This window comes from Stenella coeruleoalba, assembly GCF_951394435.1.
Source record: "Stenella coeruleoalba genome assembly, chromosome: 13".
NCBI lineage: Eukaryota > Metazoa > Chordata > Mammalia > Artiodactyla > Delphinidae > Stenella > Stenella coeruleoalba.
The window spans coordinates 3106091-3133117 of record NC_137159.1 but is presented as its reverse complement, the minus strand read 5'-3'; the positions used below and the strand labels follow the sequence as shown (position 1 = coordinate 3133117).

Genomic DNA, 27027 nt, shown 5'->3' with positions numbered 1-27027 from the left:
TACTACATCCTGTAATATGTATTTCGTAGAAAGCGCCCTTGGAGTTACTGTCTGGAGCAAACAGTAAAAAAGCCCCAGAAGGCAAGCCATGCTCATCTATATTCATACCCATTTATTTAGTTCTGATTGAGTTTCCAGGGAGGTTTAGTACTAACAGTAAGGGGGTGACAAGCAAAGACAAGTGTCTGTCCTCGCAGGTTTAAGGGTTAGCCTGCGCTTCATACACTTAGGAAACAACCAGTTTCCGGAGGAGGGTGGAGACACTGGACCCCGATACACGTGGGAAGGAAGGAGGAGGTAAAACCCATGCCAGGAAGGGATCTGCTGGGAGCAGAGGCACGGAGCTCGGTCCTACTGAGCGGAGAGAGGAGCTGGGTGATGATGGAGCGTGAAGACAGGGCTAAGCAGGGGAGCCGGCGCTAGGGCAGGCTGGACGTGGGGCGGAAGGGCTGGCGAGACAGCCACGTGGCAGTCGTTCCAAGGAGACTCGGGTAGCGACCGACTACAAGACGCGCAGAAGATGCGCGAGGCCAGGATGCAGACCCACTACCTTTCGCATGGTCAACACCTGCCCTGGGCCGGGGTCGGACACGCCCCTCGAGCTCCCGCACCCAATCAGCGACGAGCCGCCTCTGGCCGCGGGACGCGCCCCCTGCTCCAGCGCCTCTTCCCGGCAGCCTCGAGAACCCGGAGCCCATCAGCGCCTGCGCAGTCCGCAAGCCCCGCCTTTTCGTCCTACTGCCCGCGCCTCCCGCAGCCGACATGGCGGCTCTACGTGTGTCCTGCGGCGCAGCTGCTTCATACGGGCTCTTTTTTGGGGGTAGGGTTACCTTTGCTCGGGGACAGGGCCTCTGGAAAGCCGCGGCTGCTAAGCTGCAGAGAAGTCCCGGATGCCAGGTAAAGCCTGAGAGAGGTGGGAGTGCTGGTCCCTGGAGCACGCGGATGTGGAGCCGGCTCCGTCGCGGTGCTCTGGCGTCTCCACGCCCTCAGACGGGGCCCTGGGGTCTTAGGTGCTCAGCAGCGGTCTGAGGTAGAGAGAGGAGTGGGATTGCCTTCTGGTTCCCACCCTGGACGTTGTTGCTGGTTTTCTCAGGGTACAGGGAGGGGGAGGTTACCTGAGACGGAACTAGAGCGACCCCTGCCTTGACCCGCCGCCCGGGTGGGTGATGGGTCCCGCCCTGCCCACGAGCCCCGCGGTCCAGAGGGCGGAGGTGGATGAGAACTGGACCCCTGCAGGGACCCGAAGACTGAATGCAGAAAGTCGCACAGTGGAGAGGAGAGAGAGTGACAGTTTTAAAGTGTCTTGCATCTGTGCAGTTTTGGTTTTCTTAATTTTCACAGTACTTTGTCTCTGATAGATGGAGATCACAACTTCTAAATTAAATTTAATCCTGAGGGCAGTGGGAAGCCGGGATTCTAGCTTCACAGCTGATTGGATGATGATGCGATTTACTGACATGGGATCTGAGTAGGAGGAACGAGATTTGAGAGGGAAGGAAACGAGCTTAGTTTTGGATATAATTGTGTTTATTAAATAGTTATATTTGGGATGTCCCAGTGTAGGTTTCCAGTAAACCCATAGATAAACAAGTTAAAGAAGAAAGCTGATTTACAAGTCCTCTGTTACCTTGTAGATGGTAATTGAGGTCTTGGAAATGAATTAGATCATCTAGGGGAGGTTGTAGTGAATGAGGAGTAAGCAGAGGGATCGGACCCTGAAGGGCAAACAGCAGAGGAAGAAGAGCCACCCAAGAGGTTGAGAATGACCTGCCAAAGAAGTAGGGGAAAACCCAGGCAGTGTGGAGGCATAGAAAACAGGCGAGTGTTCCAAGGAGGGAGAGTGCCTGACAGCACCAAATACTGTAAAGAAGTCAAGTACTGTGATCAAAAACTGTTGAAAAAGGAGTGCCACCTTTTTAAAAAATCTTCTTTCTTTTATGTTTTAACTCAGATCAACCAATCCATCCATTTATCCATCAAACATTTGTTTTTATTATTTTTTAGCTGGAAAATAGGTTGGAAGTTTTTATTTTTCTCATGCATCTCTTTTGAGTGTATCCTTTCTGTAGACGCATAATTTCCTATAAAAGGGACTGGAGCATACAGAATGTTCTTATTGTTGACACAAAGTGGGGGAGGTGACAGAGAGTTGTTAACTTCTGCTCCATCCCTGGAACTCCCAAACCTTTGAACGTATGTATCCTTCTGTGTCTTTCTCGATGTTCTTTTAATCATAGACATGCATTCATATGCATACTTTCAAAAGAGGGATCCTGTTCTACTTTTTGCTTCTTTAACTTAACACATATAGCAGAAATCTGCTGCATAATATTCTGTGGTATGAATGTATCAAAGTTAATTTAACAGTTGATGGGCATTTGCTTTGTTTCCTTTTTCTTCCCACTAATAAAGTGTTCAGTAAACATCCTGGTGTAATTCTTACTACATCAAATATCTTGTATCTGATGCTTTTATTTCTGTAGGAGAGAGTCCCAGTTGTGAGGTGATTGCTGCAAATGTCAGTAGACATTTAATAGATGTTTCCACATAGTTCTCCAGAAAGGCTGTAGCAATTCACAGTCCATCGTTGATGTAAAAGCATGCCCTTCTTTCCACGTGCATTAGGTATTATTATTTTTTCAGTAAGGTGGGTGAAAAATGATTTTCCTTTGTTACTTTAACTTCACCTCCCTGACCACTCCTGAAATAAATAAAGCTTTTCTTTTTTCCCACCCCTATGGCAGGTGTTTACTGAGCAGTTCACTTGAGCCAGGCACTGCGAAGTAAACAAATCATTGAAGTCAACCAATCCCTAGATGGTGTCCACCCTTAGCACTCTCAAGGGATGGTCCTGAGATGCTGAATCCCCAAGTTCCTGAATACCTCCACAGCACACGTGTTAGCACATGCAGTACAGCTTAGATACAACTGAAAGACTTAACTGACCCCATCGGACCCTTAATGGTTCCTTCTATATGGCTAAAGACATTTATAAAGCTTTTTTCCTGGCCCAGAGCTTATCTGTCTTAAATATTAGCATTTCTTCACTTCCGTCTCCAATATTAATCATTATATCTCTTTTAGGGGCCATGTTTCATAAAACAACAAAGTTTTTAATCACTTTATGAGTTGCTGAAACACTACACCTGTTTTTGTTTAGTTTGGGTCATAACCCATTAGTTATGAAATCTCATAAGAGGTTAAAGAAGGGAGTGGAGAGAATAGAATAATTATAATAATCAAAGTCCATCTTATACAGGGTATTTTTGCCTTTTGTTTATGTATATATATGTGTGTCCTGGGGGTGATATAAGTAGTAGCTATTACTGTGGGTCACAGTCAAAAATGTTTGACACTGATGCAAAAGGAAAAAGAAACAAGTTCTGTTAAGCTGTGGCTCCTGGCTACTCAGTTGGGAAGCTCTCCAGGTTTTCTCCTGCATACCAGAATTGTGGCATACACGTTTCATGTTAATGGCTCAGTACAAGTGCAGATATCTGAGTGTCCCAAATTTGGGGTGGAGGAGGGAATATTACTTGGGAATGGCCAGATTTTTCTGGTTTTAAACCCATGAATATCAAGGATCTACACACAGTGTACTGTGAGATTTACAAAGTAAATACAGAAAAGCACAGAAGTGCAGTGCCTAATACAAATGAGTTGTGATGGGTAGAGTGGTGGGCAGCTTCTCAGAGGAGGTGTTGGGAGAGTCAGTTAGGAGTTATGTGAGAAAAGAGAGGTATTCTGTTCTAGGAACATGTAATAGGTCCACAAGGGACAGAGATGTACAGAGTCAGTGGATTCTGGCAACAACAAATAATTGGTTATAGCAATTATAATTGGTATAATAATTGGTGAGAGAGCGGTGGGACAGGATTAGAAAGTGTATGGCTATGTGAAGATACTTGAATTTTTTTTTTTTAAACTGTCACAAATGAAAGTAGTTTTGGCTTTATTATAAGCAGTTTGACAGTCATGGTGTGATACAAAGGTTACCCATGAATTCTTTTTTTTTAATTCTTTTTAAGGGAGTGGCGTTTTACTCTACATTCGTTGTGTGTCAAATATCACAGCAGCCGACATTGACCAGTCGGTATCAAATGTGGATGTTTGTAGCAGACACGGAGGTAGCATATCACTCACAGTTATTTTTTTTATTATTATTTGTAATGTGTTGAAATGCTAGTAGTTTCAACTTTGTAAGCAGAAGCTTTTAAAAGCAAGCTTTCTAGCAGGGAACAGTTGTCTTAACAAGCCTTTACCTTGTCTCCAGACTCCTGCCAATTGAGTACCATAATAAAAAGAGAGTTATTTGAATGTCTTGTTTTATTTAGAGACAGTGGCCTGTAAGATCATTGTTTAATTTAAAATCTTTTCTTTCCATTTGTATTTTCTCCTAGATATTAAGGTTAAGACACACCACAGTTGCAACAACAAGGAAAAATGTTGCAGTCTTAAGACGTGAAACTTACACAGTGGATTTTATTAAAAAGCAGATTGAAGAATTCAACATAGGAAAGAGACACTTAGCCAACATGATGGGAGAAGATCCAGAAACTTTTACCCAAGAGGATATTGATGTAAGTACAGTTACTCTGTTGGAAAAGTAACTGTTGTAGAGTTTTAAATACCGAAAGCTGTCAGACTGTCAGAATAAGGAAAAATGCCACTCTACTATTTTGCAAGTTGGAACTGTGGTTTCAGAGAGTTGCTACTCTGTATTTGAAGTATTATAAAGTATAGTGAGGTTTAGATTTTAACCAGAAATGGATACTTTTCCTTGATTCCAGGTCACAGGAGCCACAATGAATGTTTCTACACAACTTAGAAACATTTATTCTGTTATGTAGTCTTAAACTCAGCTTTCTTACAAAATGATAAAAGTAAGTTTATAGGAAAAATCCCATAAGTAAACCCAAGCCCAGAGTTTTTATCAACCTAACTATATATTTGAATTTTCAAAGTGAGGGCATGTTCTGAGTGATTTGAGAGTAGGGCTAAAATTCTGTTCCCGTTCCACCTAGTGCTAGTACTCTTACTTTGTTCTTCTTTTTCAAGGTCATTTTGTCTGTTCTCTGCCCTTTGAATTTCCATATGAATTTTAGAATGAGCTAATCAGTTTCTTCAGCGAGCCAGCTAGGATTTTGATAGGGATTATGTTGAATCTCTAGATAAATTTTGGGAGTATTGCCATCTTAAGTCTTCTGATCTGTGATCATGGGATGTCCTTCTGTTTATTTAGATCTTCTTTAATTTCTTATTGTGATGTTTTCCAGTTTTCAGAGTTTGTTTGGCATTTCTTTTAAGTTTATTTCTGAGCATTAATTGCTTTTTGAAGTTATTCTATTGTAAATAGAATTGTTTTGTAGTTTTTTGGTGGATTTCTTAGGATTTTCTACATATAAAATGTTGCCACTGACAAATAGAAATAGTTTTAGTTCTTTCTTTCCAATCTGAATGCCTTTTATTTCTTTTTCTTGCCTAATTGCCCTGGCTAGGACCTCCAGCAAAGCTGAATAGAAATAGTGAGTGGACATTCTCACCTTGTTCCTGATCTTAGGGAAAAGCCTTCGTCTTTCACCATCGGGAATGATGTTAGCTATGGGTTTTTATAGATGCTCTTTATCAGGTACTGGAGATTCCTTTCCATACCTAGTTTGCTGAGCATTATTATCATAAAGGGGTTTTGGATATTGTCAACTTTTTTTTTTTTTTTGCTTTTACTGAGATGATATCTTTTATTGGTGTGGTATATCACATTACTTGATTTTTTTTTTCATTTTCTTTATCTACTTTATCTTTTTTTTCTTTATTTACTTACTAAATTAAAATAGGGATGACGATCTCCATGTTGTTCTTAGGACTAAGGAGACAAATACAAACCCCAAAAAAGTTTATGACGTAACAAATCACAAAGTCAATCATAAAGGACAAACTTGTTTTACCTGTAATTTGTTCTGGGAATCATGGAAGCAAATGAAGTTTTTTTTTTTTTTTAACATTATTCAATGAAACATTACTTCTTAACAGCCAACCCCTTTTTTTTTTTTTGCGGTGTGCGGGCCTCTCACCGTTGTGGCCTCTCCCGTTGCGGAGCACAGGCTCCGGACGCGCAGGCTCAGCGGCCATGGCTCATGGGTCTAGCTGCTCCGCGGCATGTGTGATCTTCCCGGACCGGGGCACGAACCCGTGTCCCCTGCATCAGCAGGCGGACTCCCAACCATTGCGCCACCAGGGAAGCCCCAGCCAACCCTTTTAAACAAAGTGTTAGATGTCAGTTAAGACTCACAAGAATCAGAGATTTTAACTATATTTTAAAGGATATGGGTTATTTATTTATTATTTTTTGCATCAATTGACTTAGATGTTAAACCAACTTGTGTTCCTGGAATAAATCCCACTTTGTCAGGGTGGGTCATCTTTTTTATATGTTTCTGGAATTGGTTTGCTAGTGTTTTGCTGAGGATTTTTGCATCTAATTAATACTTATCTGTATTTTTCTTTTCTTGTAATGTCTGTGATTTTGATATCAGGGTAATACTGGTCTCACAGAATGAGTTGGGAAATTCTCTTTTATTTTTGGAATTGTTCGTGAAGAATTGGTATTAATTCTTCTTTAAATGTTTGGTTGAATTCATCAGTGAAGGCCTCTGGGCCTGGGATTTGTGTGTGTATTTCTGTTTTTGATTTTTGATAATTACTGTCTGCTTTTAAAAATGGGCCTCCCCTCTCTCCTTGTGGTCTGTGTGTCCCTGAGTAACTGTTCTCAGGAAGAGGATCCCAGTACCTAACTGACTTGACCACTAAGGCATTTTGGAGCATCTCTTCACTACCTTTTTAGGTGTACATGGAATATATTTAGCTCAGTGAGAGAAACAGAATCATTCAGCAGTTTTGTAAATCTATCTGAAGGGATGAGCATTTTCACAACATAAGTATTACGTATGAATTATGTTGTTTAGAGTGGTGTGAGTTCATTGTTTGGCTGTTTAATCAGAATGCTAGTTTGAGATGTTAAATCCTCATGAAAACAGTTTTAATTTTTACAGAGTAGACATGACCTATAATTTAATTCAATTACTTAGCTAAAAGTCTAGGCTTGCTGTATAATTGTCACGTAGGTAAATTAAGTGCCATTGTATTCAGATTAAACCATTCGTTATTATATGAATTTTAGAAACTGGTTTTTCCTTGCTACTAACCAATTGCTAAAATAATGATTGCTGCAATCATCTGTGAAATGCATTTAGGCAAAAATATGGAAGATCTAAAACAGTTTTTTTCATATATTAAAATACTTAAAAATTTTTTTCTTTAAGGGGTTTAAAACAGACAGACATTGGTGTCTTCATCTAAAGGATCCTTTTTGCATTATTTAGAGAAATCTAAAAGATTCTGTCATTCAGTCAGGTAGAAACAATATTTTTAGTTCTGCTTCTTAAAATACTGAGTTGTTTCCAGAGAAGGTGTGTTTAACATCACACAGTAAATGTGAGGGGTGGCAGCTTTTCTTTAAAACTCTGTGTGTGTGTGTGTGTGTGTGTGTGTGTGTGTGTGTGTGTAGTGAAAGTAAGTTGATGTTATTTTGTGTCATTGTGCTAATAGAACATAATAAAAATCTTCCTTAGATTTAGACAATAAAGTAATGAAATCATGAATTGTTATGGAAAAAGTCCAATCACTTCTTTAAAATATGTAAAATGAAGCTGGATTTCTTGTGAGGAATGTAGATGCAGAACATGTAGAACTTTGTGGTTAAATTAACATTCTTTTAAAAGATAAATTTGTTGTAGTTGAAGTGACATTGTAGAAAGATGCAGAACCTGGCATTAGGAGAGTCCTCGCAGCATCACTAACTCGCATTGTAATGTCTGACAGGTCACAGCACGGTCACTAGGTTTCCTCATCTCTAAAATAATGATACCTGCTCGCCTACCTCAGAATATAACTAAGGAGTGTGAGATTAATGCGTTATGTTATTGTTCTTATGGCAGATTTTATTGTAATAAATAAAATCTACCATGACTTGAATCAGTCACTAGTTTTCTGATTGCCTTGGTCATACAAGTCTTCCATGAGACAGAATGTTGGGGAGGAGAATCTGCAGTCCTCTTGGGAACATTGATTTATCAGGAGCCACTTCAGCCAGAGTTTGTATTGTACTGCAGGGTGGTATGTGGTCTCACCTCGCTCGTGTCTGAAAGCCCTGTGGAAGTGTGATCCCTTTTCCTTGACGTGGGCCACTTGGTTCTGCTGTGCTCGACTTTCCTACAAATGATTGATGTGCTTCACTCAGTCTCACGTTTTATGTCAATTACCTCTTCTGGCATTTTATTAAATTAAGAGGACCTTCTTTGACATCTGAGTAGATGTAAAAGCAAAAGAGGACGATGACAGCCACTGTTTCCAAAGCACTGAAAATATATGGGAATTTATCATTTTATAGTTCCTGTTTTCATTTATTTATTTGAAACTATTATTTTTGTAACAGGTTTGGCTGTGTATATAACCTGAAAGAGAGACAGTGTGGCTAAGTGCTATTTACATTTCCATACTGACAGAATGCTTGGTTATTTCTAAAGACAAAAATAAATAATTTGATATCCAAAATCAGGAAAATATTTTAAGCTTCCAGATAATCTTCAGAAGAACATTATGGTTGCTATTACGTATTTAGATATCGTGAATGCTTTTTATAATATGTTGACTTTTACTATATAAATTAAAACTAGGTATTGTAATTTGTCTCTTAATAATATGATCAGGAAATTAGATAGTCTACAAAAGGGAATTTCCTAGATGAGAGAAACTTATTTTTAATTGTTATTTGAAAAGAAAAATACCACCACTTACTGAAAACCTCGTATGTATGTGCAAGACGCTGTCTGGGAGCCTGATATACATTCGCACGTTTAATCTTCATAAAAACCTACAGAGTAGGTATTTATTGTTGAGGAAGTCAAAGCTGTACACGGCGTTTCTGTATCCAAAGTCTGTTTTTTCCACACTTTCAAAGATTAAATTTTTTGGTAGCATTTTCTAAAATAAATTGCAGTCTCCCCAGCCTTACTTAGTAGAATATAGAGAGTATAATTTAACCTCAGGATGTTCCTGTTGAGAGTGGTTGTTAAACTGCGGAGCCCCGTAGTGTGTGTTTGTCGCCATACTGAGTGGCCTGGCTCTGCCGTCTCCTTCCCTATCAAGGTGTCTGTCTTTGCCTCTTGCCGCTCCCTTTGCCTGCTGGCCTTCTGGCATAGCTAAGGTTGTTAGGCGTGTGCATTAAAACTAGGAGCCACTGGACTCAGCATGAGGAAATCATGAGTTTATAGTAGCTACTTCAGCTCTTCATAGGCCTTTTCCATTGATTTCTAGGTTTACAACTTTATTCCAGAAGGTTGAGCTTGAATGGAAATATGGCCTCTGGCCTCACTGAGTGAAGCGTATACAACTTATGTGTGAAAATTACACCTGGGTAATCTTTTATGCTAGTGCACCCTTAATTTAATAAGCCTTTAAACAAGAGTACTGTTGTGGATTAGTGAAAGAAAAAGAAATATGACAGGTAAACTTTACGGATAAAAATAATTCTGCTTGTCACTGCGGATATTTAAAGGTACATTATTTAGAAGGTTTTTTTATTAAAGCTACAGCGTTGTGTATCTGCTAGAAATTTTGTTTTGCAAAATGTTTAATGCTCATTGATGGCATTAAATTTATATGAAAAAATATCCTTTTTAGTTGGTGAAATAGCAAATTAACTAAAAAGAAATTAGGTATAGATTTTTTCAAAATAGTTTAATTTTTGCCTAATTTCTTAAGTTACATTGAAAAGAAAGGAACCCCCTGCTGCTCTTTCTCTGTGAATCACTGGTGCTGCTGGTAACCCCCAGAAGATCTGATCGGAGGACAAACAGGTCCCTCTGACAAGCAGTGTAGTGTATGTGTGTTTGGTGTCTTGCTGAAAGTACTCAGATGCATGCTAAATATTTTGAAAATAGATCTTAATGCCGTGTTTCTCAACTCCTGTGCCATAAATCTTTCCCAGGTGATTTCCAGATGTTGATCAGTGTGTGAAAAGGACTCTTGTCTGAGACAGTGTATGTTACTCCATGGAGGAGTCTGTCCCATGAACATTGAGCTGAACGGAGTTTGTAATTCAGTGTAAAGCAGTTATAGTTTGGTCAAAAGAAGAGTCTGTGTGTATGGGAACTGTAAGAAATAGCCCCATAGTGTGTAACAGAGGTGGGCAGAAATGTTTTCCTCAAATCTTGACCAAAGGCTCAAGACTGGCCAGTGGTCAGGGCCTTGGAATTCCATAGGCGTTGTCACACACCGCTGTGCTGGAGTAGACGATCTGTGTAGTGTTGCTCACCCTTTTCATCCTCTCACGTGTACCATCAAAATTCTTTTTCTCAGAATCATGCTGTAAACACAGAAAGGTTGAGGACCACTGATATTTGCATTTTCCTTTTTGAATTAAGCTTATAAATTTTAAGTTGGAGACATTTCGGTTATATTAAATATTATGGATACAGAATTGCACTTGCATTTACTAATGTCTTTATTTGGGAATTAAAAGTTAAGTTCTGCATTACTCTAGAATTTCAGGAGAAAAGCCAGCAAATTGATATATAACACTGCTGAAGTCTACCAATTACTTTTTTTTTTTTTTTTTTGCGGTACGCGGGCCTCTCACCGTTGTGGCCTGTCCTGTTGCAGAGCACAGGCTCCGGATGTGCAGGCTCAGCGGCCATGGCTCACGGGCCCAGCCGCTCTGCGGCATGTGGGATCCTCCCGGACCAGGGCACGAACCCGCGTCCACTGCATCAGCAGGCGGACTCTCAACCACTGCGCCACCAGGGAAGCCCTACCAATCACTTTTTAATTGGTATTATAGACCTCCTTCCGAAACCTGAATGTTTTGTTCTCCAGAGTGTGAATATGCTGTGTGAAGTTTCTCTAATTGATTTGCTGTGCCCATTCCATTTGATGTATCATTTTTCACAATATTTCATAATTTGTGCTCACTTCTAATGAACAGAGTCGTTAGGACAGGCATGTCTAAGTACAACTGACAGCTAACATTAGGTGCCAGATGCAGTTTATAAAGCTGTGTAGAACTGTAGAGAACAGTTTAAATAAATTAGCACCTGTGCATTAGTCTCACTTGCTGGTAATTTATAAGCGAATCAGTAGAGATGACATTTAGGTAAGTCATTGATCAAGTTAACAGCTGCAGACCCACTGCCCAGCTGGGATACCTAATTAATAGAGATTGCATTCCTGACCCAGTGCTTCCTTCTCCTGGATTGAGTTTGCAATCCTTTTATACTTTGACATAAGCCTAAGAATATAGTTAAATACTTTGCCTTCATTTTAGGGAACACTTGAATTACCAGTATTCTGGTGAAAATCCAAAGATGTAAACAACATGTTTACAAATGAGAATTACTTTATTCGGTGACTTACTTGGATTAATTTTTTTCTTTAGTTTACATTCTTTTTTTTTAATCAGTACTTTTTTTGTTTGGGATTCAGGTAAACCATGCCATAGTCTAATAAATTTCTGTCTGGGAGCAGACAGATCTAGTGTAACAGTTACAAATTTTTTTCTTTTGGGGAATGTATATGTGGTAATTTTATTATCCCATTTAGAAGATTACAAGGTGAGATAATGTATGTGAAACTCTTGGTTCGATATCTGGCACATGGTAAGCACTCAGTTACTATTAGTCATAACGTGAACTTGTTTTTATAACAATTGTTAATTAACCTTTGTGTGTATTTTCAGAGAGCGATTGCTTACCTTTTTCCCAGTGGTTTGTTTGAGAAGCGAGCCCGGCCAGTAATGAAGGTAGTTATCTTCATTAATATTTTCACAAATTTCACTTAGGTTTATATCTTACAGCAATTACCTAATGCATTTTTAATTTATTTTACAGCATCCTGAAGAGATTTTTCCTAAACAAAGAGGTAAGTTTGTTCAAGTATAAAACAGTTCTTTCTTTCCTGCAGTGCTGTGTTATATGTCAGCAGCCACTCAGGTGTAATGGAGATGCCCTCCTGTGTCATGGTCGTCGTGAAATAAGTCAGGGGTACTTTATAACTAATAATGAATGGAGTTTACAAACTGTTTCTTTTTAATTAAATAATATTAAAATTAGATCAGGTTAGAGTTTATGCCTATACTAATGTCAGTTTATTTGCATTCTAATATGCCTTTTTGAAGAAGAGCTGGGTACCGATCTGCTGGAGACAAATTCAACTTTTTTTAATATGAAAATTTAAAAATTTTCTTCAATTTGTAAGCATATTTTCACTGAATATAGATTCCCTCCCCTCTTTTTTGACTTTTATTACTTTATTGATGTGACTCTGTTGTCTCTTGCCTTGCATTGTTCCTGATGAGCAGTTAGCCAACATTCTTAGCTGGCCCCCTGTTTTCTCTGGTTTCTTTTAAGATTTTTCTCTTTACCTTTTAAATGTGTAAACTAAAATCTTGAAAACGTAGGACAAGCTTTAAGGTCACCAGAAAATAACATATTTACTATTTTCTAATTTACATTAGAAGCTTCTTGGATAAGTTTGGGGGGAAGCATTGTCAGTTACTTTAAAAAGTATTAAAGCCAGAAATCATTTCTTTAAAACACCCAAATATAAATTTATATTCATCAGTCTTTTGCTATAGCCCTAGAGGGTTTTTCTTTGAGGATGTATCTGTTCCTCCTCATTTCTTTTGCGTGCCTCTGCCCTTAAGATACATCATCAAAGGTTTTTAGTTTTGATTTCCTTACAGTGGAGTGAAGAACTTAAACTTCCTAAGGAATCTGAGTGCAGAATATTTTTATATTTCTACCAATTTTCCCCTGACTACACAGAAGTTGAACAGACTTTTTTTTTTAGTAACTTGCCTTTGAATCTTTCTAAAGCATTCAACTTCGTTTTGATAGAAGCATCAACTGTCTTTTCTGTTTCCACCCATGTTTCATCTGTTATGAAATACTTGATTCATGTAATTACAGAAATAAGTACAATTCTAATAAACAGGTTTTGGGAATAAACACAGTTGACTCTTAGTAGGTGTGTAACTCAACAGCGAAAATGTGTGGATACATTGGAGGGTCACTTGCTGGCCACAGATGCTCAGTTTACAGGCAGCATTAGGGTATTGCAGAGCTGATAAATAGAGATTGGTGAGAGAGCAGATATTTTTATTAAAAATGTATTTGTTTTGCATTGGTTTTTGCTGAGTCACCTTTGTTCAAAGCTAGGCATTCTGTCATTTTTCTCTACTTCTCTTTACATGATAATTTTTATTTTGAATCTTGTTATAAGTATTTTGAATCTTTTAATAAATATTCTGTCTTTTGTATTTTCTGAATTCTTAGATGTGGTTGATAATAAACTATGGCATCAATTCAATTAATAGCTTCTGGGAAGATAATAGATGAAGGCTATATTAAAAGTACACATCGAATTTAAAGATGCAGTTCAGTTTTCTAGAAATAAAACTATGCACAAGGCACAGTAACTTACACTTAGTGACTTTTCTGTAAATGTTTGTAATGATAGTGATTTTTTTCCCCTTATTTTAGTGGGAAAAAAAATTACTTTTTTTCCCCCCATTTTTCAACCTCTCAGTCTCCTCACTTATGTCTCTTCCTCTCTTTGTTCTGTATATCTCTGCTAGTTGCATCTGTTCTTGTATATCTGCCCCTCTGAGACTGGTTCTTTCTTTCAGATCATACCAGCTTCTGAATACTAGAAAGTTGTTACTACTATCAGCTGGAATGTAAAAACTGAAATGTCCGTGTGTCCCTGCAAAATGCCTGTGTGTTATTTTGGAAATATGTCAGTGTTGATAGGATTTTCTTACAATTCAGTGAAGTATATTTAACTGTGTTTAAACAGTATGCCTTTAGAATCAGCAGAGTACTTTTTGCCATCTACCTACCAATTTTGCTGTACTTTGTAAATAGGACAAATTGATTTTTTATGTTAAAAAAATCAGTGAACTTTAGATTTGAATAGATTATGGCACTTGTAATGTGCTGCCACTTCCCATATTAAAAGATGGAAGCTTCCAGATTGAGTTAACATAAAAAAGCTGCTCTACTTTTTAAAGTAAGTGATAAAAATATTGGGAAAAACAAAGATATGTACCCGGTTGATGACAGAAGCAAGGAGTAGCACCTAATGACAGACAGAATGGAATTCAGGGAGGTTCGGGAATGGTTCAGTGAGACAAGAATGTTAATCTATATCGATAAAACCTAATACCCATTAAGTGGATTTGACGACCATGAACCTTTTTGCACCAAGCATTTAGCGTTGAAATGTTTAAAGCAAAAGCTGTTAACTAAGGCTGTAAAGAATTTGAATAACACAGCATGATTTTATAGTTACAGATACAAGTACAAAGAATACATTTTCTATGCGGATGCCAATGGAATATTAATAGAATATGATGTAATAGGTTGTAGAGAAAACCTAACAAATTATAGAAATTTCGTAGATTAGATATTCTGAATTAAAATTGTAGAACCATAAAACTTTTGGGTTAAAGAGAAATCAAAATTGAGATTTTAGACTATTTAGAAGTATATGACAGTTCATATTAAGCCCTATGGGATATGGACAGTGTTTTATGCAGAGGCAAACATATATTTATTAGTTATTAAGAAAGACTAGAAATAAATGAACTGTTCAGTATTCAGTTCAAGAAGGCAGAAAAGGGCTTCCCTGGTGGCGCAGTGGTTGAGAGTCCGCCTGCCGATGCAAGGGATGTGGGTTCGTGCCCCGGTCCGGGAAGATCCCACATGCCGCAGAGCGGCTGGGCCTGTGAGCCATGGCCGCTGAGCCTGCGCGTCCGGAGCCTGTGCTCCGCAACGGGAGAGGCCACAACAGTGAGAGGCCTGCGTACCGAAAAAAAAAAAAAAAAAAGGCAGAAAAAGAATGAAATGGCTGAATGAAGTAAAGATTTTTAAAAGAAGGGGTAGGACAATAAAACCAACTAACTTTTTGAAAAAGCCAGTGGACTTGATCAAATTCTAGCAAGTCTGGTTAATGGAAAAAGAGAGAAAACATAAGAGGACAACGTTAATAATTTTACATAATAATATTCAGAGGATATTTAAAAGTGTACGATTGTTATGGGTAACTTGATTCTTATTAATCTGAAAAATATCCTAAATAATATAGTAACTAGTATTTATTAAAACTTAGAGCAGGCCAGGCACAGTTCTCAGTGCTTTGCATGCATTAACTCATAATCTTCCCAGCAGTTTTCATAAGTCTATAATATTGTTTTCCCCATTTTTCAGATGTGTTGGGTAAACTTACCCAGGGCACATAGCTGGGAAGTGGCCGAGGCAGCGGACGTAGGTGGGCCCAGGCAGTTGTGGATCCAGAGTGTAGCTCAAACCCCACTCACACAGTTTAAAGAAAAACAGCGTTCCCAAAATTGTCTTAATTAGGAAATGCTAGTTAGACTAAAAGCTGGAGAAGTCAAAGGTAATCAAAGACCTAACCAAAGAGGCACACAGCCCAGAAAGTTTTGTTGGTGAGGTCTGTCATACCTTGAAAAAGTTTCTAACTTTTATATTATGTGAACTGCTGCAGAGCAGAAAAAGGATAACATAAACTTCTAAGCTCACCTTAAAGAAACCTACACTGTATTCTTACTAAATTAAATGATAGCAAACCAAATACAGCATTATAGAGAATAGGATCTCTCCCCCCCACACCCCAGGAATACAAGGGTGGTTTAACATTAGGAATTTATTAATGTAGTCCTCTGTGTTAACTGAGTCAGGGAAAAAATATTTCCGAAGATGAATAAAAAGTTATTTAACAAAATTCAGCATTTATTTTTTGGTTAAAAACTCTTAAACTAGAAATAGAAAGAAATTTTCTTAGTTTGAGAAAGACTATCATGAGAAACAGAAACACATCAGATTAAAAAACATATCATTGGATTCCTTTACATTAAGTTCGGGAATAAGACAAGTATGCCTACACTTGCCTCTGGTACTCATTTTTATTTTGAAAGTCTTAACCAGTATGATTAAAAAAGGCAAGAAATTAGGAATAAATCACTTAATATGCACAGGTGTTATGAGTGCCCACTTAGAAAATACAAAACTAAAAACTATATAAGCATTACAGTAGAATATCATTATTTGGATATCTGAATACAGGAAACATTCAAACTGAATTGTTCTGAAATTAGTTAAAATGATACTCTTTTATAAAAACATGCCAGAGTATAGGTGAAGCTGAAATGCTAGTCATGGAGAGATCCTGTGAGCCTCCTGCCAGCTGATGACAGCATGGTGGCCAAATCCACACAAAGAAATCAGTGTGGCATGGAGTGTACTGATGACCTCAGTAACGTGATGGTCTCCTCGGTTACAAACAAATTGTGATCTTTCTTTGCCTTTATGTATTTTGGTGGACAAGAACTATTTTAAAAACATTGAATTTCAACTATACAAATATATACCTACATACACGCATACATACTTGTGGTTTTTTAACATTTTCTTCTGTGCACTTCTTGCTCGTCTTTGTTTTAGTTTTAAGTCTACAATTAGCTTATTAAATGCTGTCCATAACTCCTTCTACTAAGGTCTCCCTGGTCATCTCTTGGTTGAATGGAGTTCATTTTCTAGTAGATTCTTCAAAAAGGGCTCATAGATACAAATTCCCTGAGTTCTTATGTTTTTAAAATTTTTTTTTATAACCTTGATACTTGAAGGACAGCTTGGCTAGAAGGGGAAAATCTTTGGTTCATACTTTCTTTTCTTGAGTTTCTTGAAAATGCTGCTCCATCGTGGCCTTGCCTTGTCTGTAGTTTTTGAGAAGTTTCGTGCTAGTCTGGTTATCTTTCCCCCTGGTGATCCTGAGGATTCTTAATCTAAACCTACCTAGTAGCTTTATGAAAATATGGCATCAAGTTGATTGTTGAGGGTTAGATTACAGTGGTGACAGTGAGCTCTTTAAATAGGTAGGTTCAAGTCTTTACATCCAGAAATAGTTTTTTTTAAGTTATGAATATTAGTTCTGTTCCACTGTTTGTTTTTGTTCCTTGGGACTCCAATTATATAAATGTTATTCCTTCCTTGATTGTCTTCCAAGTCAGTCACCATCTCTCTGACTCTTAACTTCTTTATGTCGTTTTCATTTTTTTGGTTGTTTCCCTACTTTATTTTTAAATGTTCTTTATTATGTTTTTAGGCTGTTCTTTTTTTGGTTACTTATAAGTTAGTCTACATTTCTGATTCTTCCAACTTTTTCTGTTTCTCCCCTGAATTTAATCAAGTTGTTTCATTTCTTTGAGCTTTTGTCCATTTGTTCTCAGTTTTGAACTTTTGATTCAGAGTGTTCTCCAAAAACTCCAAATGGTTGTTTGAGGATATTTAATTCAGTTTGGAGTGTTGTATTTCAGTTTCCTTCTGTTCTGCCATTGGTTTTGGTGAGGATGAATTTTCATCAGCGGTACATTTGGATTATTCTCATTTTCTGTTTTAAATTGTGGCAACCTTAAAGAAAAATTGGTGGAAACATGCTTCTGCATTTCTGTGGACAGAAATCTCCTATTTCTTAATCCACTTAATGGAATATTAAAAAATAGATTGTATCCAGAAGATGACAGAGTTGGGTCACGACTTAAAAGTACGTTATGATTTTGGAATTAAGAGATTGAAACTCTAGAATGGAATCAGATAAAGTGGCCAGTTGAAAGATAATCATACAACTATCAATATTTTTAAGTAACAAATGTTATGCCCTTAAGTCACAAACAAAGAGGACAAAGATCAATAAATTTTCTATTTCAAAATGTGAAACTTCTCCCTGAAGAAAAAAGATACAGTAAATTTAAAAAACAAGCAACAGACTGGAGAAAATTTGAAACACAATAGAGGTCTAATGTCTGGAATAAATTATTGTTAAAATTAACAAGGAAAACAGCCTCATAGAAAAATGGGCAAAAGGGAAAGAAGGTAATTCATAAATGAAGAAAATAAAAGTAGCCAGTAAACATTGGAAAATATCAGATCAGAAATAATGTCTGTCAATTAAGGATAAGAGATCATAATCACTCATCAGACTGGAAATTGCGAATAGCCTGTGTCAGCAAAAAATTAGAAACAATTTAAACGTTCATCAGTAGTGTAGCTAGATGAACTGTTGGAGAATCATACTATGGAATAGCATGATACTTACACAAGAAGTAGACAATGTGAATAGGCCTGTACCTATTAAAGAAACTGAATCAGTAATTAATAACCTAGAAGGCTTGGGTTTCACCATAGCTTTTTAGGTAAAACACCAAAGTCATGATCCATGAAAGAAAGAGTTGATAAGCTGGATTTCATTAAAATTAAAATTTTCTGCTCTGTGAAAGATGTGGTCAAGAAAATGAAAAGACAAGCCACAGGATGGTAGAAAAATACTTGGAAAAGACATATCTGATAAAGGACTGTTATCCAAAATACACAAAGAACTCTTAGAAGTCAACAATAAGAAAACAAGCACCCGATTTAAAAATGAGCCAAAGACTTTAACAGACACATCACCAGAGAACATACGCAGATGAAAAATAAGCCTTTGAAAAGATGCTCCATGGAAATAGAAATTAAAGCAACAATGAGATACCACTACACACCCATTAGAATGGCCAGAATCCAGAACCCTGGCAACAGCTAGTGCCGGTGGGTGTGGAGCAGCAGGAGCCCCTGTTCCTTACCGATAGGGGCTCGGGGGGTGGCACCGCCGCTCTGGGGCTGGCTGGCTGGTTTCTTACAAAACGAAACCTACTCTTTCCGTATGATCCCGCAGTTTGGTATTTGCTTCTTGGCATTTACCCAGGTAAGTTGAAAACTTACGTCCATGCAGAAACCTGCACGCAGTTGTTTATAGCAGCTTTATTCAGAATTGCCAAAAGGAAAGTAACCAAGATGTCCTTCAGTTGGTGAATGGATAATTAAGCTGTGGTCCATCCGGATAATGGAGTATTGTTGAGCACTAAAAATAAAGGTGCTGTCACACCCTGAAAAGGCACGGAGGAAACTTAAATGCATATTACTAAGTGAAGGAAGCCAACCTGAAAAGGCTACACACTGCATGATCCCAGTTCTGTGACCTTCTGGAAAAGGCAGAACTATGGAACTGGTGAAAAGGTCAGTGGTTGCCAGGGGTCGTGGGGGAGGGAAGAAGGAATAGGCAGAGCTCAGGCTTTTTAGAGCAGTGGATAAATGTTATTATACATCTCTGCAAACACATACAGTGCCCACAGGAGTGAGCCCTAATGTAAACTATGGACTTTGGGTGATTATGATGTGTCAGTGCAGGTTCGTCTGGTGGGGATGTTGATAATGGGGGTGGTAGAGGTATGCGGGAAATCTCTGCACCTTCCTCTCAATTTTGCTGTGAACCTAAAACTGCTCTAAAAATAAAGTCTATTTTTTTTTAAAAAGTGTATTGTGTAATTAAAGTTGATTTTACAGAAAACATAACTGAGGGGACAGTATCAAGAGCAACAGAAACTAAAATGCAAATGAAGCTCCAAAAGTATGTAAAGGATTTATATGGAAAATTGTAAAACTTAAAAGATCATAAGTGTTAATCTGAATAGCTGGAAAAAAGATTTCACTTTCATGTAAGGAAAGATAATATTGCAGAGTTGCTACTTTAAAAATTATTAATAAATTTAATATAATTTCAAAGTCCTGATAGGACTTTTGGAAAAAACTTCAAAAGTTTATTTTGAAAGAGTAAATGTACAAGAAGCAGTGAGAAATTTTTAAAAGAAATAAGAGTAATGAAAGAAGTTACCCTACCAAGTATCAAAATGCAGCAAAAAACTGATTTTAATTAAATGGTGGTAATGGTGCAAACAAACAGACCAGTGGACCAGATTATTCACAATCAGCATATGTTTGTTTTTGCCATATTTTGTGAATTCTAAGACACAGTTTTTCAAATTTTAACACCTTTACCAAACAGGATTCATTTTACAATTGATGTAAACTATATTGCATACCATTTGCTTTTTTTCTTTCTTTCTTTGTATAAGATACTTGATGGAGTATCTTAAAATCCGTGACATCTTAGATCGAATGAAATTATATATACACACACGTATACACAGACACACACACACACGTAAATGCATATTATAAAATCATGTACACACATATTCACACACATGGAATGAGACCCAACTCCAAAATCCCTCCAAGCTTTTCAGTAGAGTCTTATCTGCAACCATGATATTTGTTTTTCTTGATCACTCTCTACTTTCACAATATACTGAAAATTGCATAGCAGAGTTATAAATACTGGAAAATATACAAGATTTCATGAAGTCTTTGAAAGTGGTGTTGGGAGAACCATTTAATTCATCAGTAAGCCATTGGCGAATAAGAATGTGTTTTTATTTTTCAAGCCAAGCACTGTATCTAGACATTTTTCTCCATTTGTTATGAAATTCGGTCTTCATTTTAAATGTATGCACTGAAAGTGTTCTGTGTGTAATCCAGTTACCCCAGAAGAGGAAGATACCCTACATATGGTACAGGTAATGTTTTAAAAGAAAAAGGGTATTATTCAAGAAACTGTAATGGAGTAATGACTCTCTTTGTTGGACAGAATAATGCGTGTTTGGATTTCTGCCTCACAGACATTAACTTCAGATTGATTAAATTTCTGATCATGAAAACATACAAAAATTCCAGAAGCAAATATGGGAAAATAGTTTTTAGAAAGCCCAAAGTCTTAAAGCAGGTTTTCTCAATGGGGGTGATATTGCCCCCAAGGGGGTGTAAATTGGTTCACAGGAGGTGAAAAAATCTTAGCTATTACAATGTTTGTGGCCCTCCAGAGGGCCACAGTATATACATCAGTGGATATGCAGTGTATCTGCAGTATTAAGATTTCATGGGGAGGCAGGCAATTAGGGAGAAAAGTGTCTGAAAAGGTGCCTTAGTAGGAATGATAATGAAAAAACAGTTGAGAAGCACTGCCATAGAGGAAAAGTGGCAGAGTCTACTGTACACATACACTTTAAACGTCTTGAGTATGAAAGACGCCACAAACAAAATTTAAAGGCAAGTGACAGACTGGGAGAAAAGAGTTTACAACTCATGTAATAGAGGAGTGTAGCCTTAGTGTTCGGAGTTCTCACACATTGTTGACAGAGAAACAGCTCAGTACAGATACAGGAAGAGGACGTGGAGTTGGTGTTTGCTTTATTTACTGCAGCAGCTCCGTTTCCCAATTTGTTGGGTGTATTAGATGTGAACGACCATCTGTTTTTCAAAAGGAATTACACAAAACATCTTTGTGGGGCCCCTTCTGTTTTAAACGTTTCAAACTCTCGGAGGTGTCTCACCACAGAGTTGAAACATAACTGGGCACGGAAAAATCCATTTTGTTTTTTTCTTTCTTATAGTATTCCTGTCTCTAATTTCCTAACTATATTACATAATTGACTTTATCAGTTTTCCTTTTTAAGAATATGGGAGTGCGTTGTATTTACAGCCAAACAAATTTTTTTGTTCTAGCAAGATGACTTCGGTATTTTGTGTGTTCATTTAAAACATTACAGAAATTCTCATGGTGAAATATTTAGGAATGTTTTATCAAATATAAACGTTGCTTTGTATTAATGGGTATGAAATATTAAATATCCTAAATATTTACATGCTAAACCTGCCAAACTAAATTCTAAATATAAATGCTATTTTGTTATTTTAAAAGTTAATCAGAATTAAAAATGTGTCTTATTGCAGAATTATGAATTGCAATTAAATACAAGCTATTTGATCTCTGTATATTTTTATTTTTGTTTATTTGTTTTCATTTGTTTTTTATTAGCAATCCAGTGGGGAGAAGATGGCCGCCCATTTCATTTTCTCTTTTATACTGGCAAACAGTCATATTATTCATTAATGCATGTAAGTATATTACATTTACGGTAAATAATATGAACTGTAAGCTAAGTAACTAATGATAGCAGAGATTTCCCTCAGCTTCAGAATTTACCTAGTGTGTTTCATAATGGACAAAAAATAAGACTTCCAGAGACAAGACAGTATGTTGAAAGGCTTTATGTTTTATTAATTCATTTTTGCTAAAGGTAAGCATTAGAGAATTTATGTCAGAATGGTTTGTCCTTAAAATGCTTTTACTTCCAAACTGAGGTCATATTGGGAGATAGATGCTCAGCTCAGTATCAATGCGTGGGTGTGCGTCAAGGCGGGAGCTGAATCAGGAAAGGGGCTGTCGGGGCGATGGGGCGCTCACCTTGGGGGAGAGGCAAGTCCTTCTCTCTACCCTTTAGTTACTCCTATACGATTTTTGCTTTTCATAGGTCGTGTAGTGTATGAGTGTAGAATTTGGGCTCAAAAGGCCTAGGAAGTGATTTTATTACTTGTTGCCTTCCAGCTGCGTTTGCGTGTACTGGGAACAGGTTTTATTTTCTTTCAGAGCCGTAAGTTGGTTGATGGTGCGCGCGCACTGGGGAGTTCCCTACAGTTACCATGACAAGAGGCTGGATGCTGATGCCCAGTTTTAAACAGCAGAACCCACTTTATTTTTAGGACACGGTGTCGTTTTATTTTATTCATATATGAGTTCTACAAGTTACAGACATTGTCCCTGGGCCTTCCCATCCCCAGTCAGCTCTCGGGTGGCTTGGCTCGCGTGCACACGTGTGCTCTGTCGAGCTGGCTGGTGTGTATTTGTGCTCCGCGAACCCAAAGGACAAAATCCCCACTTGTCAGGTACATTTATTTCTCGGGGAAAAAAAGAAAACCTTCTTTTCACTTTTTGTTGACCTTGGGCAAATGAGCTTCTTGCCCTGGCAGAAATGAAATGAATGATGGATGCGGAGAGTGTCTTTGCTGAGTAATGGAGCTGGGCTTCTGCTCTCCGCCCAGGCTCTGCGTACAGCCCGAGGCTGCCCAGGGACCCCTGCTGCTCATTTAAATAGGTATGTCAAATCTGCCTCACGACGCCGCTGGTTTGATCTGTGGTAATATTTGTGAAGGTTCCATATGGACTCGAGCCCCCTGCAGTGCTGAGAAATAATGTACAACGCTTCATGGTGCAGACGCAAATTTCCCCTGAAAAGGGATGCAGCGCTGCGTTTTAGCTGTCGGAGGGGATGATGGAGCTGGCACGCTAGGCCTGTCAACTTGTTACACGGATGGGTTGCACGCAGCGAAGCTGTGGAAAATCTGTGCCTTTTAACTTTTCTACTTAATCACGGTTGTAGCATTGCCTTTAGACTGTATGCTACATTAATTCTCTTCCTGCCTTCTGCCTTTCATCCCAAGTTTCACGGAAAAAAGGAAAGCATGCGGGTCTTGTAGAGGAGCCTTATCAAACAGCTGTCATCTGACAAGCCATTTGCATTTGTTTTGGCTGAAACTGAGCAACCCAAGGGCAAGATATTTTGTTGCATTCCATCATAACGAAGAAATTACACATTGTATAAGAGGCCTAACTTTATTTATGAGTTTTAAAAGGGATTGCTCAAGAAATTGGTCAGTTTCTCAGTGGATAAAATACTACCCCACTCTCGACTAGAATGTCAAATTACATCCAGTTTATAAAGTCTTCCTTTTGCGTCATATAGTTGCTTTGCATATAGGAGAGTTCTTTGGGCTTCTGTGTGTTAGTTAAATTCAGTAATTTAGGTCTGTCCATTTGTTGCATAGTTTGACCCCCAAACACTGTGGGTTTGGTATTTGTTTTATTGTTCATCAGAACAGTTTATACATGTAAATTACAGATATTTTGGTTTAACTTGAGCGTGTTAATTCAGGTAATTAATAAACCCTTGTATTTTCAAAAATGTATCTTACGGAACTTTAAAGTAATTACATGTATGGAAAAAGGATAAATGTTTTCCTAACTATATACCAATCACTTGAGCCTCACGAACGGCAGATGTTATTACTCACAGCTGTGGTCATTGCCTGGCTGATGCAGGTCAGCGTCATGCTAGGTGCTGTTCGTTACTCTGAAATAGTATGTGACTAATATTCACTGTTCAGCTCACAAGAGTGGTTTCGTAGTGAATCAGGGATCGCACATAAAATAAGACGGTAAAACCTGAAACTGCTGCACATGTTGGCTCCCTCCTTTGTCTGCCCTCTCGGTGCGCGGAGGGGTCCGTTCCATTCTGTGGGAGGGTGATCCCCCCGCCGCCATCCCACCGTAGCAAGGGAGCCAGCCCCGCAAAGACTGTGGCAGGTGGGCGGGAAGTGAATCATTATTGCTACCGTTTCGTTTTGTTGATGCAGTTTCTTCCCGTGTGACAGGGTGAAAGACACTAAGGCACACTCTGTTCTCCACGTCCTGGACCGGCTGTGACTGTGTGAGCCGTGGCCGTCACGGCCATGCTTCTTGTCAGAAAAGCACAGCTCTGAGCATCTTTGCAGTTCTGCCCGGAGGTCTTTGTGATGTCCCTTAACCTTTTTTATCTTCGGTAATAACATCAAAGCTGCTTTTAGTATTTGCTCACTGCTTGCATGTTAAAGTTGTATATTACATTAGAGCAGCGAATAAAAGATGGGCCTGATGCAGCTTCCAGTTAAGGGTAATGTGTAATGCTTAAGTGAACACTGTTTCCAGTTAGCCCGTAGTTAGTCCATGCAGTTGTTTTTATGGAGAAGTAGGAGGATTTTGAGGGAAGAGGCAGATGAGAAGAAAGAAGCGGCTCATTGTTCCCGCCCAGAAGTGAAGCTGTTGGGAAAGCACAAGGTGGAGGGAAACTTGCCGATCCACGGGGGCTGGGGCCACAGACTTTGTGAGTGTGTTACCTTCTAAGGGCTCGTCATCAGGTTGGCTGGAATTCCCACCTTCCTGTGGCCACAACCATACACCTGTCTTCAGGTTCCTGGGAAGGTCCATAAAAACCATTTATTTTACAAAATAGCGAATAGGGTGTACATACCTAATGAATGAAGTATGAAACAGTACTAATAAGTAAATTCTTAAACAGTGAGAGGTAGTTTAAGAAGAAATAAGGACTGTACGGAGTTTCTTAAAGGATCGTTGAGGGCTGAGGGGGCTCCAGGCTGGATGGCCCTGCTCATCCATCTTTTTTACCCCAAATGGATGACTTTCCATCTCCTTAATGGCCACATAGCCAGTGGAACCTGTGTACTTCTCAGACGTGAGTTAAGAGTTTCAGCGTAGCGTTTTGGGAGCAGAAAGAAGAAAGAGAGAGTAAAAGGAGTTTCCAGAAACAACTGAACCGAAATGTAAAGGAGAGGGAAGACTTTTTAGAGGATGTGTGCGTCTGAAGTGGAGCAGGTGCTGCACCAGAGAATAGCTGAGCAGCGTGTCCGGGGGTGGGGGAGGAAGCCTGCCTGCGCAGCTAAGGATAGGGCGATGGCTGTGCCCTTGGGTCCCAGCTGCCCCAGGCACCCCTGCCTGCCACAGCTGGAGCGGCCCAGTCGACCGGGCGGGGCGGGCAGGCAAAGGGGCTGCATTCATGAACGGGGCGGTCACAACCTGGGCAGTTGTGCAGGTCCTTTAATCCTAAGACAAATGTTAATTCCTGTTCACTCCTATCAACACCTAGGTTTCTGAATATCTTGAAACTCACTAAAAGTGAGTTGAAGATTATTTTAAACTCATTGTGGGAGGTGATTATTTGACTCTGAAGTGGGAATCCTTCTGTAAAATATGATTCATTAAGACAGGGCATGGCTGTAATGCAGCCTTTCCCAAAGTGCTTTCTGAGGAACCCTGGTTATGAAAGCGTCAAGAAAGGGTCTCTGAAATTAAGCTCGTTTGGGAACGCTGCATGCTGTATACAGCACTAGGAAACTAATAAGGAGACACTTAGCGTGATAAAAACTCCCTGACGCCCTTCAGTAGAGAAACACTGCTGCTCAAATATGTTGGATCACGGAACTGTTTCTACCCAAAACATCTTTAAACATCCCGTGAAACCAGAGCTTGGGAAAAGCTGTATAAAACATTGGAAACACTGTGAGTTGTCAGAAACATTAAGCATCTATTGACATTTTACGTCAGCTCACCTACCCCAACGTTTAAGATAAGGCTCTGCATGTCTAAAAACTATACTGGGAATTTAGCATCTTATAGAAACCTCATGTATATTTTAGGACTAGTTTTACAGTAAACATTGGAGTATTTTCAGAGTGTTTCTATAAATTGAAGGAATTATATGGCCTTGGATGAAAGTTTTACCCCAAAAACTATAAAATTAAGGCATAAGTAGATCATTATGCACTTAAACTACTCTGCTGAATTGGGGGAAAAGTTTAAAATATTAAAAAGTACGAAGTAATTCTAATCCTAATAATGTGTGTATAAACAGGATTCATTTGCCTGGCTTATTTAGAAATTCTCCAGTTTATTTTAAGCGACTTAAACCTTCTGTGTTCACACAGTAGCCCAGGGAGGGGTCTGAGGCCTCAGTATATGGAGGTTCCACAGTCAACAAGCAGAAGTTCCGGAGGCTCAGTATCACAGTTCTGTGCATCCTCCTTGCCACCGGGGGGTGAATATTGAAAACTTTTGAAGCAGTGCTGTTGAAAAATGGAATTAAAGTAGTGACCCTTCTCACAGTGAGGTACCAAATAACTACTTTATGACTGTGTAAAGTGCTTCTTTCTAGGAAGCTACAGACCAGTGCTGACATGTGTCTGTGTGCTGTTTTAAGTTCTTTCTTGACAGCAGGAGTTAATTCAGTAACTAATTCAGCAACAAACTGCTGTTCTAGAAGTATCTTTAATATACATTTTCTCATATTGATATATGAATAATTACCATTGTGTATCTTGTATGTTCCAGGTGTAACAATTGGGAAAATTAATTTTTAAAAACTGATTCAACTTATTGCCTCTGTTGATTTTAATCAGATTACTTCTTTTATAATGGTAAAATTGTTTTTATAATATATGGTAGAGCTTTCAGTAGTAAAAATATATGGTATCTGAGTCACAAGCACTTCTATGTAATTACTCCCAGGTGCGT

At 38.6% G+C, this 27027-nt stretch overlaps 1 protein-coding gene across 9 annotated transcripts in view; it reads left to right on the top strand.

Annotated features, from left to right (window-relative positions):
- Positions 1 to 715: 715 nt before the first annotated feature.
- The window catches only part of MRPS9 (mitochondrial ribosomal protein S9), a 123399-nt gene continuing 97087 nt past the window's right edge, over positions 716 to 27027 (top strand). For 7 of the 9 annotated variants that reach the window (XM_079941227.1, XM_079941226.1, XM_079941224.1 and 4 more), the window contains exons 1-6: positions 716 to 897; positions 4029 to 4127; positions 4401 to 4580; positions 11792 to 11854; positions 11943 to 11973; positions 21883 to 21962. In XM_079941227.1, the coding sequence (XP_079797353.1) occupies positions 763 to 897; positions 4029 to 4127; positions 4401 to 4580; positions 11792 to 11854; positions 11943 to 11973; positions 21883 to 21962 (588 nt within the window). In that variant the 5' untranslated portion in view covers positions 716 to 762. The remainder of the gene's footprint in view (positions 898 to 4028; positions 4128 to 4400; positions 4581 to 11791; positions 11855 to 11942; positions 11974 to 21882; positions 21963 to 27027) is intronic. The other 2 variants (XM_079941222.1, XM_079941223.1) reach the window with 1 other exon arrangement.